The 13,107-nt window shown below is 44.1% G+C and overlaps 1 protein-coding gene across 1 annotated transcript in view; it reads left to right on the top strand.

The window, feature by feature from the left end:
* Nucleotides 1-13,107, top strand: part of Arid5b (AT-rich interaction domain 5B) — a 175,541-nt gene that overhangs the window by 20,116 nt on the left and 142,318 nt on the right. The window contains exon 3 of the mRNA XM_055598918.1: nt 12,256-12,481. Coding sequence (XP_055454893.1) covers nt 12,256-12,481 — 226 coding nt within the window. The remainder of the gene's footprint in view (nt 1-12,255; nt 12,482-13,107) is intronic.

Below are 13,107 nucleotides of genomic sequence, written 5' to 3'. Positions count from 1 at the left end.
GTGCCTGATTATGAGAATGTCCAGTAGAACTCATTCATTCATTCATTCATTCATTCATTCACCCATTCTCCTGGAGTACACAGGATTTGGGGTAAGGGAAGCCTTGTAAGTTTGAACCCCATCTCTCAAAATTTACTTAGGAAAACCTGGGCTTTATTCTTCATTTTTACCATCTCCCTCCTTAAGGTCATCAGAGTTGGAACTAACAGGTTATAGGTGCCCAGATGTGTTCTCTGTGTTTCCAAACAGGAGTAGAAATATCTCCCACAGAGGTTGCACATTGACTCTCTCATTAATCCATGCTTATTCAAAGTACTCAATATTTTTTTTTTCAAATTGAGTTGAAGGGTTTTGATTGAAGGTGGATCATTTATTAACGCAGAACAAATCATCAGGATCTGGAAAACGAGGACTTAAAAATGCAAAGCTCTTTAAGTGATCCAATACAGGATAATTATATTATCACACAAAGCTGTAGGTCTCAGATTACACCACTGCCATCCTCCATGTGTGGACTTGGGGGTGAGTAAATTTAAAGGGTGTTTAACAAGAGGGAGCATGCCCAAATCATGTATTCATGTATGTGTATGTGTGTGTGTGTGTGTGTGTGTGTGTGCTTAATCAGAGGCAACAAAAGCAAGGGGATTTCCTTGACGTCTCCATAAAACTTTTCTGAATGGGTATAGTAAGTCTCTCAGTGATTCTGTCCTCATTAGTGAGAATAATACAGCAAGAATCCACACCAGATAGCCAGTGAGCTTTCAAAAGGTAGGTAGCCTCCACCTCTGTTCTCATACACTGATAGAGGCAAAGTTTCCTTCGTTTTTAGTCTTCTGAGATTATGTTTTGTTTTGGGATAGGGCTTCATATAGCCCAGGCTGGCTTCACACTTACTGGATGACCAAAGGTGACCTTGAGCTGTTGATTCTCATGCCTCTACTCCCAGAGTGCTGAGCTTATATGTGTGAGCCACTGTGTTTGTCAGATAAAGTTCTAGGATAGAATCTACGGCTTCGTGCACACTAGTCAATCATGCTATGAAATGAGGTGTGTGGCTAGCTCATCCTTTGAGAGCTTTTGCTACGGTAGTCCTGCTGAGCTGTACATGTAACGAGAGAGAGGCCCATGTATTGAGTTAAAAAACAACAACAACAGCAAAACACAAAACCAGGAGCTGTGAGAGTAATGGTTTTGAGTCATTCCACACAACAGAAGATGTGGCCTGGCGGCGGAGGGGGGGGGGGCAGTTGAATTTTGGAGTTAGGGTTACCGGTTCGCTTCAACAGAAAGTTCTTATGGAAGGCCGATAAGACAGCTCCATTGGCAACATTCTCATCATATAGGCATGAGGATCTGAGTTCAATTCCCTACAAAACTGTACCCACCACAAAACTGTGCCTCTGATCTCAGTTCTGGGGAGACAGACAGAGAGGAAACTTCCAAGGGTCATTGGCTAGCCAATCTAGCTGAAGGCCCAGTTTTTGTATCTCAAAAACTAAGTAGAAGGCAATTAAGCGAGACCCTGGTAAGGCTTCCACGTGTGCCTAGACACGCCCCCAACACACATACAAGCACACACATAAACAATGTTCTTACAGGTAGCTCAGGTGAGCTCACACACGGGATTAACCTCATTTATCATTTTTTGTTGTTACTGTTTTAGCAGCCAGAGCTAAATATTCTGGTTGCCAAGCTAGATAGAGCAATCTGAAAGCAGTTAAAAAATAGACTGTGGAGTTAACAGCCCATTAATTTGGCCAAAGGAAACACAGCCAAGCCCAATCCTTGACTCAGATATTTTTGCATATCTGGGATGCTGGGATACAATTTCTTGTTCTCAGTGGAAACTGTCCTTAATTTTAAGGAGGCAACACAAGAGGAAAGAAATAGAAATGAATTAGAAGTTATCTGAGGTGGTTTCTTTCTCCCCACCCCCATTTTTTTTTTTTTTTTTTTTTTTTGGTGGTAGTGGTGGGGTTGAGGGGAGAAATGGTCTCCTGCTCAGGGAAAACACCTACTGCCTAACAGGTTTCTTTTAGCATGAATTAAAAAATGTATTTAGGGACACACAATATTTAATTTATTTCTTGGTTGCTTGTTTGATACGCAAGTGCTGTGGGTCTTACCCTGAAAGATGGTGACATGATGGCTCACATTACATTTAACCTGTGTTGCCTCTGAAAAGTGTTCTGTTGGATGATTGTGCCAGGACAGATTCCCCTAGCTCCTGGAGCTATGGGCTTCACCCAAGTGATTTCTGAGGGTAACACAGCCCCTGGGAGAGGAGTGGCTGGACTGGAAAACTGGAACTCAGTGGCCAGTGGGTCCCCCATGGCGAATCCCTTTCATCGAGCTCAGGAGTTGAGATAAGCCCTAGAGTGGATTAAGAGCTCTATCCTCACCACCTCCAGAGAGAAAATTCTTCATATTTTTAACTAGAAATTGCATGGCTATGTCTGACTTACTTTGGAGGCAAAGCCGCTATGAAAATGAGGCTCCCTTTTGTTTTCAGGTTTTATAAATCACACCCATCTCAGGAAAATGGACAAGGCAGGAAAAGTCAGCTGTGTCTGAGCACCAGAATCCACATAGTAGAATAAAAGGACTGACTCACAGAAGTTGTCCTCTTACCTCATACCAACACGTTCTCACACATACACACTCACATGCATGTACACATGCAAATAAATAAATAAATGTAATAAAATAATTTTTAATTTAATATCTCAGTGGATACATAAAGGCACTTACCTCCAAGCCTGACAATCAGAGATCTATGGCAAAACCTACAAGGTGGAAGAAAAGAATAAATTTTCACAAGTTGTCCTCTGATCTCTAAATTTATGATGTACCTGGCATGTTTTCTCTCTTTCTCTCACTCTCTTGCTTTCTCTTTCTCTCTCTCTCTCTCTCTCCCACACACACAAAATACAAAAACAGTTTTATGAAAATGTTTTTTAAATTATGCCTGCACTCCTTATGCCTAAGGTCCTGGGACATAGGCAAGGTCCTGAGACATGCAAGGATAGCACTTGGCTCTTTGGGAAGGACAGGAGAATTAAGCGAGGGTACAGCTGTGATTCTACAAAACACTTGCAAATCTGAGCTTTTACTGAAGAAGACAGAATCATGCAATTCAGCACCAAGTACTGATGCCAAAGAAAGGTTTAGCATCATGTTTCAGGTAATAATAGCAGTGATTCCCACTGGGGGCAGCCACTTAGAGCGGATTGCTTTTTATTTTGCTTCATAAGGACATTAGGAAATGAGAGCTACCATCTATTGGCATCCTCATGGCAGAGAAGATGGTAATAATCCACCTGAGATAAGGACTTGAATAGAGAGCAATAGATGTGGGGTCCATCCACGTCTGAGCTGTTCATTTCTTCTCTCCATCAGCCTACGAGCACTTCATCAGCAGAGCCCCTGAATCCTGGCGGTTCTAGGGAATTCAGCCACAGTGTGGCATCCTTCTAGGATCTGGGATGAGAGGTGTCTGAAGGCAGGTGTGCTTTCTTTTGTCCTTTGACCTATTGTCTAAACTGATGGTAGAAGGGTGTGCCCTGATCCTGGTCACTAACCCTGCTTTTCTGTGACCAGCAATCTAGGGTGGTGCCGCTGAGTTGGTACCAGCCCAGGTTCCTGAGTTAGCCATGTCCTGGGCTTCCTTTATGTCCCACCCTACAGGCTCAGTGTTTGCTCGCTCCTTTGTAACCCATTGGATTACCCAGACTTAGGTATTCTAGTTCTCAATAGGGTCCTGAGAAATACCAGGACAGTCTTTGAAATCATCAAGTGTAGCCTGATGAAGCCCTTTCCTCATATTTCTCACTTCACCACTGACCAATAGAAGCTCCTGAGCCACTGTTACCTGGCACGTGGCTGTGTGTGCACTTACCCTATGAGTGTCACATGAGCAAATCACAAACATGAACTACAGGGACAACAGTTGAACAAAGTGGGAGATGCCTCATACCATAGCATTCTGAACGGGGCCTTGGAAGTCAGAAGGTGCCAACAGAGCTAGGCACATGGGTGACATGCTCTCACCTTTCCTGGTGGACACAATGCGAATCAGAGGCATGCCTGTCTGAGCAGAATACATTCTAGGAGTAGAGATGATTTTCTTCATTCTTGGTTTCCATATGGATGAAAATGTTCCATTCTTTTTGAGAATTTCATACGTGTTTTGAACATATTCATCTCATCCCCCAGCCCTTCCCTAACAACTCTCCCTTCCCTTTCCACCCAACTTGTATTTTTCTTCCCCCACATCAAGCCCATTTTGTATTGCTCAACTAGTTTGGGGAGCGGGGCCTGCTCTGGTATGTAGCCAACCTACCAGGGATCACATTATTAGAAAAAAAAATGGACTCCCCCTCTTTTCCTGCCGCCATGAAATGCCAGTCACCCCTCCACCAGTGGTAGATTTCACATTCCTATCTCCGCTTCCACTCAGGGATTTTCTTTGGCTTGCTGTTGCACAGGTACTATGGATGCTGTTACAGCTGCTATGAGCTCAGATGTGCAATTGCCCTGCTGTGTCCAGAAAACAGTTTCCTTGATGTTATCTGCCACCTCTGGCCCACAATCCTTCTACTCCTTTTTCTGTGACGATCTCTGAGCCTTGGGGGGATGGGGGGGGGAGTGTGATGTGCCTGGTTCATTTAGGGCTGAGGACTCCAGGCTCTTATTCTATGATGCTGACCCATTCTTGTGGAACCTAATGGATCTTAGTCCGGCCTCAAAATTTGTTTAGTGGCTACCAGGAGTTACCGTGCTTTCTGTGCCCATGTTCTGCCGTGTTTTAAATGCTACAGAGCACATTGTGGAATCTGAGATGCTCACGGAAGATTGAGATGAACGTGTCCTGCTCTCTTTCCCTCCCCACCCATCCCTGACAAGCCTTCTGCTATGACTTGCTTGGTTTCCCCAGGGGCTTAGCTGACTGTAGCTCTGGTCCACAGCGGTCTGCTTTTTGGTGCCACATGGTAGGAGGTCAGAGGTTCTGTCTTCTACTCTCTTGACACAGAATTTGTTAACAAAGACATAGGCTGAGCTGTGTGCGTGAAAAATTCGTTATCGTTGTTTAAACACACCAGGAGTTCAAAATACCTCTCTCTCTCATCGAGGTCTACAGGTGGTCCCAGACTATGACGGTTGTGAGGGACCAGGCTCGTGTTGTCTGTTTTTAAATATTATGATCTAAAGTCATATGCAGCCTTTCTGTGGACAAAGCACTGGAAGGTTTGAATTTCTCTTCCACACACCACTGCTCATGACTCGGTCACGTGGATCCTTTAGGGTAAGCAGAGAGATGGTGTCTGTGTTCTGTGCCTTGGACTCTACCTATCAGTAGCTATCATTGGAAGAGACCGGAAGAGTGCCCTTGGAGGGAAAGGTAGCCTTGGCTGGAGTGTGTACAATTCCCCTCACGCCGAGGGACGTGGTTTCTATCACAACCGCAGAATCGGCTGTCTAGTCCACTGGAGCCGCTGCTGAGCCACTGAACACCGCAGCCTGGCTGAAGTTTTGGAATTAAACCTTAGAATGTAGTCAAGGGCTTTGGAGGTAAGCACATGCAACTCCGTGGAGGGTGACTCCTTCAAAGGGGGAACCGCAGAAGCGGGAAACCTGGACCTCGTCTGCATCTGAGAGCGTCTTTCCTCCATTTGCTCCTGGGCTGTGGAATGAGGAAGTAGGGAAAGAGGACCCTGCAAGGCAGAGTGGAGCCAGAGGGCGTCAGGCAGGCAGCTGTCTGGGCAGCTGTCCCCCAGGGTCTCCTTCCTATCTGTGCACCCATCGCCTTCGTTCCAGACTCTCTGCCGTTAACAGCCTTAGGGACTCAAAAGACAGCATCTGACTCCAGACCAGAGAACAGGCCCAACAAACACTTGGCTTCCCTAAGCTTATCTCTTCCAGCACTGCACCCCGTGTACGGGCAGCTCTGCCCTTATGTGGGTCCCAGAGAAAGCGGCACAGGTGCGTGACACTGGAGCCATGTGATGGCTGCAGCCCCTGCTGAGTTCTTCCTAACCCAAAGGGAGGTTTACTTCAAGGGTATTTTAAGGCAAAAGCTATGAGGAGGGCAAGAAAACAGAAGATTGTAAAGATTCCCTGCTTCAGTGGTATGATACAGAGGTTTTTTTTTTTTTTTTAACATTTAGTGTTTTTTTGTTTTGTTTTGTTTTGTTTTGATTTTTTCTTCACTAAGGATCCCTTATAGTACAAGTATGGAGAACCCACTGAAAATCTGTTGATGTCAGCTCCCGCTGTTGATTTTTACCGTGTTAAAAGTGATACAGGCTGGGCAAATGATAGCGCGTGCCATTAATCCCAGCACTCGGGAGGCAGAGGCAGGCAGATCTCTGAGTTGGAGGCTAGTCTGGTCTACAGAGTGAGTTCTAGGACAGCCAGGGCTACACAGAGAAACCTTGTCTTGAAAAACAGACAAACAAACAAAGTGAAAGGGAAATTGCTGAGGTATAAAATCCATCACAAAATAACAGTGTGATGCCCAGAGGTGAAAACCGTGAGTATCACTTGGAAGTTCATCATCTAACGTAAAATGAAGGCCCATCTCTGAATGTAAAATAGTTCGGGATGTTTGGACACAAACACTGGTCCTTTGCCACCCGAGACTGGGCAAAATGTTCAGAGGTCAAAACAAAACAAAACACCACACAATCTGTAAGAGGAAAAATGTAAGCCAGGGAGACACACATGAATAAGACTTTCTTCAATGAAAGTCTTTGGCACAGTGAGAAGACATTAGTTTTTCCAAAGATTTTTATTATTCCGTATTTGTGTGTGCACTCCTGTGTGTCTGTGGGGAAGCACTCACTCTTGTGTGGGCAGGTGCTCGCAGAGGCCAGACAAGGTCTGAGGTCCCCTGGGGCTGGACGTCCAGGTGTTTGTGAGGTGTCTAGTGGGTGCTGGGAGCCAAGCTCAGTATCACAGAGCAGCAAGCTCTCTTCGTAACTGCCGCCCCGTCTCCCTGACCTCGAGAAAACATCTTCCATCAACAAATTTGACAAATGACTTGAATCCAGCAATTACAAAACCTCTCAAAGCTCAAGAGTTGAAAAAAAAAGATCAATTTTAAGACTGTATAAAAATTAAATATAAATTTAACAACAACAACAAAACCCCGTGAAGCACCTGAAACCTAATAATTTGGCATCACTACTCATATGGGGAAATGGAAGCGGAAACTGACAAGAGGCGAGAAACCGCCGTGCCCTCGGTTAATCAGCAGTGACAGTGTCTCGAGACGGCCCGGATGAGGAGTGACTGTGGGAATGCAAAGCTATCCCAGAAAGCAGCCGGGAGTTTTCCCCAGGGTTGAATACGTCCTACAATCCCCCACCCAGGTGTTTAGAGAACTGAGAATGTGTGTTTACAGAAAGACCCCGGCATGGAAGATGCGCACAGTTCTGTTTGTAATCACCCAAACCGGAACATCCCAGATGTCGCTCTCACTGAGAATGACTGAACCAAACTTCGCAGCTGTCCGCCCAGTGGACAGTGTTCACCGGAGATTCAGGCTGTCTGTTCAAGCAACACCATGGTTGGCTCACAAGGCACCGTGCTGTGTGAGAAAAACCATCACATACGCCACACTTTAAGACAGGATGTCCATCGGGTTACCAGAGGCTGGTGAGAGAAAGTCTAATGACCACGAAGTAGGAGGGGCTTTTGACATATTTTTGTCCATTTGTTTGTTTTCTCCAGACAGGGTTTCTCTGTGTCTTGGCTGTCCTGGAACTCACTCTGTAGACCAGGCTGGCCTCGAACTCACAGAGATCCTCCTGCTTCTGCCTCCAAGTGCTGGGATTAAAGGCATGTGCCACCACCGCCCAGCTCTTTTGACGTAGATTTAATAACAGTATTTCTTGTCTGGTGATTACAGTATTGGTGGCTATAAGAATCTGTAAAGACTTTTGTGAACATGTAACATGTATTTTGTGGAAGTTATAGATGATGAAATATATTCTCAAAACCTGAAGGATTCTCGAGAATGGTTACACAGTCTCACAGCTTTTGGGAATCCCTTTACCATCTTCATTGTGTTAGATCTTGCATCTGTACCCACACTGTTGTGTGCTGCAGGCTCGGGGAAAGCCCTCGATGCTCTTGAAGGAAAATGAGAGTGAGAAAAAGCCAATAATTTAAATTCATGCAACTGTGATCTTAGATTGTAGTCCTGTGGATTCCCTGAAGTGGCCAGGGATGTCCAAGGGCTCCTGGGCTGTCCTTTAAGAATCTCAGCTACAATGCACTGCACCGCATTTTAGTCATCTTCCAAGTGTCCTATCCTTTTCTTTCCTGTGTCCACATGTCCACTGTGTTTGGTTCATAACTTCGTTTGGATTGATCATTTTAAAAAATTAAATTTATTTAAAGAAGAAAGAATTAAATTTATTTAAAGAAAGTCTTAATTAAAATAACTGCAAAATAATTAAGCAAGGAATTATGTGATATAGGCAACACATTACTCATTGCTTAATTATATGTGTGTACACATACATAACATGGATCCATGCCCAACACACCCCTTTGCAAATGACGCAGCGCTTAATCAATACATATGTGAGCCACATTGATACTTATTATGTCCTTTCTTCTTTCATCGTTGTTTCAAACAATATATGTACTGTGCGTACGTGTGTGTGTGTGTGTGTGTGTGTGTGTGTTTCCTGTGAATCACCTAAATCCATCTCTGTGTATCACAGTTTGGAAGACATGATGTTTGCATGAACCCAGTGAATCCTGGCCATGATGGTGGCAGGTAGCTGGTGTCACTATCCTTCAAAAGCAAATATGTGTCAAAGTAACTGAAACACAAGAAGGTGAAAGAAGTTGCTCAGTGTTTTATAGTTCCAAATTCCAGGCCTGGGATTTGAACCCAGGCACCCTGGCTGCACAGTCACCAGAGAGGAAACCTAGATTGTCCTCCAACCCCTGAGATGAGGCACACTAGGCTGTGTCATCAAACTGCAGGGCCCTCATCAGGTACACAAAAGAGATGGATCACCTCATGAAGCGTCCGCTGAAATAGCTGGGGTTCCAGCTGGGCAGAGCAGGCCAGGGGCCTGAGACTGGCCAGAACTCTGAGCTTAGAGGGGATTTCATGTCTTGAAAAAAGAAAGCGTGTAGTGTTCAGTTTCTGGTGGTTTCTGTTGTTGGTTTTGGTCTTGCTTGTTCCTTTTTTTTTTTTTTTTTTAATCTCCTTCCTTATTTTGTGTTATAAGAAACGATTGAAGTCAAGATTTTTTTGTGTGTAAATTTTCTTGCTTTTATCACATGTGAAGGGGCCGGCCACGGCCTTGGGTTGGCAGCTCTGTGACTCCTGGCCTGGATTATCCTTTCTGACTTAGTAGAGAGCTCAGGCTTAAACAAAGTGCTTTTATAGAGTGGTAGAAATAAAATCCCAATTACAGAAATAGTTTAAAACAATGATGAAGGGGGAAAGGACTTAGTGAGTGTCTTAGCACGTCCTACATAAATATTGATTAAACGCTGGGCTAATTGAAAAGTCAGGGTCCATTAACAAAATAACAACGTGTATTTCTTTGTGATCCTTTTGAGTTGTATTAGAGTAAATCAGGGATATTTATTCAGCACTAATTCTCAGTTTGCTGAGAGCTCATGTAATCATGGCATGAGCTTATTGGAATTCTTTTCATAGACACAGAGACTTGCCCAGGAACAGGCACTATGAGAAAGTTAGTCAGCACTGACTCAGAATAATAAGTATGAACATGTGACAGATGCCATTGTGTGCTCAGAGTACGGTTTCCCGACACTTTTTCCATGCACACGTGGGCTGTTTTGTTTCAGAGGGCTGTGTGTTGTTCCCCATTCTTATCAGATTTCCTTTAAAATCCTAGCATTTAACAATGGTGAAGAGACAGAGGTCCCTCTAAATCCACAGTAAAACACGCCTGTGTTCACAAATAGTTTATTAATCGAAACTTGGGTTTTCAGTTTATGTTTGTGTGACTTCCTGCCTCTCTCTCCCCTCTCTCTCTGTCTTTGTCTCTGTCTCTCTCTCTGTCTGTCTGTCTCTCTCTCTCGGTATGTGTGTGTAAGAGAGAGAAGGGAGAGTCAAGGGCAAATCTACAGAGACAATCTTGAAAGACAAGTTTATTCATTAATGACATCATAAGGATTGTATTTTCTCTTGGTTAATAAACTATTTGTTCAGCGGGTGCTGTAAGGCGGCCAGGGCTAGTCATGTAATTTCTCGGAAAAAGATCTGAAGCAACTGGTAATTGAAATGATAATCATTTGATCACAGGGCTATTTGAGAATAACACTCATCTCCAAACTTGTCTATTCTAGGAAGCCTTATTTGGGCAAAACGTTGCCAAATTCCATCTGTGCTAATGTGGAGACTAATATACCATGCTACTTAATTATTTTCCAGAACATTCTAAACATTGTGGCTGGTAAACCCCATTCCCACCCCCCCCCCATTCCAGAAGCTGTTTCCATATGCTTTGAGACAATACTCAGTCTGGAATTTTTTTTTAATTCTGACATTTCATAATCATCATGTAATAACTATAAAATGTGGGGCGAGCAAAGGTCTTCTATTTCAAGAAGTTGTTGTGGTGAGTGGGTGAAATCAGTGCCTGACGAGGACATTTTTACAATGGACCCCACAGTTAATGAAGTCTTGAGGTTTTGTTGTTTTATTTTATTTTATTTTAGAAGAGGATAAAATTTCTACTTGTCTGCCTTTACTGGAAGTTCATATTTGATCAAGATAAGCGAGAGGATCCCATTACCCTGTCTTGTTTTCCACTCTTGAGAGAGTCCTCGTGACTCTCTTTTTAATAACCTTTTTCTCAGGGGCAGCCCTGAACCGGACAAGGAAAAGCAAAATTTGCCTCTTACCTTAAAACATTTAAAAGAACAAAACTGAGTGCTCCTTACTGTGTACACATCGTCTTAATAATGCCCCCCCCTTTTTTTTTGAGTTGGAGCAGTGTGTGCGGTTAGGGTGTGTGTTGGGGTGGGGGTGTGTGGTGTGGGGAGGTAAGGGGTGTGTGTGTTTGTATGTGTGTAGGTGGAGTAAAGAAGACAGAGCTGTAGTCCACAGCAGAATTAGCCAAGTTCTGTTGTGAATTCCTTTTTGTCTAATAGCCCAGAGACATCTTCCTGTTGTTGTCCTGTCAGAACTATTTTGAAATTTTCTGTAAGCTTTAGGGGTTTTTCACAGCTAAGCTTTCTTCAGAAACGTTCAGTCAAAGAAAGGAAAAGAGAGTCAGCCTAAGTTAAAATGTCAAAAGCTTCAAATAAGTTCACTTAGAACCCAAAGAGAGGTCTCCATGAGTCTTTCCTGGAAGGTCTCTGGGCCACGAGCCCCCCCCCCACACCCCCTCTTTGTTCCTCATATAGATATCCAGTGAATATTTGCTGGGTTAATTCTGAGGCAGAAAACTTGTTTCCTGGAAGCAATTAGAGATGCTTAAAATTCAAATTTATGATCCTTGGGAGGAACCGAAGCTTCAACGACTTTTCTCAGATTCAAAGGCTTTCTCACCGCCCTCCCGCCCCCCCCCCCCATATGTATTAAAGGAGAAAAAAAAAAAAGTCCACTCATTTCTCAGCTTGCAAAGTTTTGCAGAAACACGAGAATGTGTAAGTTGCTTTCAGTGGGAAGCACATAACATTTATGAAGTATTTCTTTGGGGATTACATCACAGTTTTATTTAATTTTTAGGACAAAAGTTAAATTCAATATTTGTGTATAAAGCCAAGGGAAAATGTACCATAAACATAGGAATTTGGGGGTGAGTCAGAGTTCCAAGAATTCTAGATTTACTTAGGCCATTTATATGAAGACAGGCTAACCATTAGTCATCCAGCCTCACATTTTACATTTGCAATTAATTGCACCTAAAAATTAGCTTTCGCTCAAGGAGCTAGATAGGTGGATGGGCTTTGTGACTAGCATTAAAAACGCCTGTTAGAATTACAGCCCTGTTTTTTGAAGACCTCCTAGCTCATAGCAAACATGCCGTATAAATTACTCTTTAAATAAAGCGGCCTGGAAAGCCCCTGAGCTGAAATGAGTTCACGGTACTCCTCTCATCCTCAAAGCCACACGTCATCTGCTTGTCCAAGGTTAGACCTCTTGCTGAAGGCTAGACTGCAACCGAGGCATCCAGGTGGGTTTTGCTGAGAATGGATCCTTCTCCTCAAGCCCAGAATAACCTTTTCTGTTCATCCCGCCTCTTGCAGGACGAGGTCATCGCTGTCTCGGAGAAGGTGATCGTGAAGTTGGAGGACCTGGTGAAGTGGGCGCACTCGGACTTCTCGCAGTGGAGGTGCGGGCTGCGAGCCACCCCAGTGAAAACTGAGGCGTTCGGAAGAAACGGACAGAAGGAGGCCCTGCTCAGGTACCGGCAGTCGACCCTCAACAGCGGCCTCAACTTCAAAGACGTTCTCAAGGAGAAGGCTGATCTCGGTAAGCAGGACTCGTGCTTCTAAATTCAATGTGTGGGAACGTATCGTGAGCTGCATTCATGCTGTCGGTTATCCTGGACACCTTATTACCCGTAGGTAATACACCAAGCGATGTGAGAGCTGTATGTGTAAGAGCAACGTAGTAGGCAAGAATTATATATTATTTTTAAATGATATACATCATTGCATAGGATGGGGCTGCCGAGCTGGCGCTCCGCGTTAGTTAAGAACCATATTCTGCTTTTAGATAATGTCAGTCCACACCATCTAAGCCGGCAGCTCACACCCTCCTGAAACTTGAGCTGCACGGATATCAGATTCCTCTGGCCTCTGAGGGGACCTGCACTCACGTGCACATGTCGCCTACATGTTCACACACGCGCGCACACACACACACACACACACACACACACACACACACACGCACTTAGAAATAATAAAAGTGAATCTTCGAAATATTATATATTATGTATAAATTACATAGTAGGGGCCTAGTGAGATGGTTCCAGTAGGAAAATGCTTGCCTTACAAACATTAGGACCTAAATCTAATCCCCACCGTTTGTATTACAAAGCAAGGCACAATGGTGCATGCATGGAATCCCAGCACTGGGGAACCCAAGACAGG

This window comes from Psammomys obesus, unplaced genomic scaffold (assembly GCF_907164565.1).
Source record: "Psammomys obesus unplaced genomic scaffold, mPsaObe1.curated_primary_1811, whole genome shotgun sequence".
Classification (NCBI taxonomy): Eukaryota; Metazoa; Chordata; class Mammalia; order Rodentia; family Muridae; genus Psammomys; species Psammomys obesus.
The sequence above is the reverse complement of the archived record's forward strand: the minus strand, read 5'-3'. Positions and strand labels throughout refer to the sequence as shown.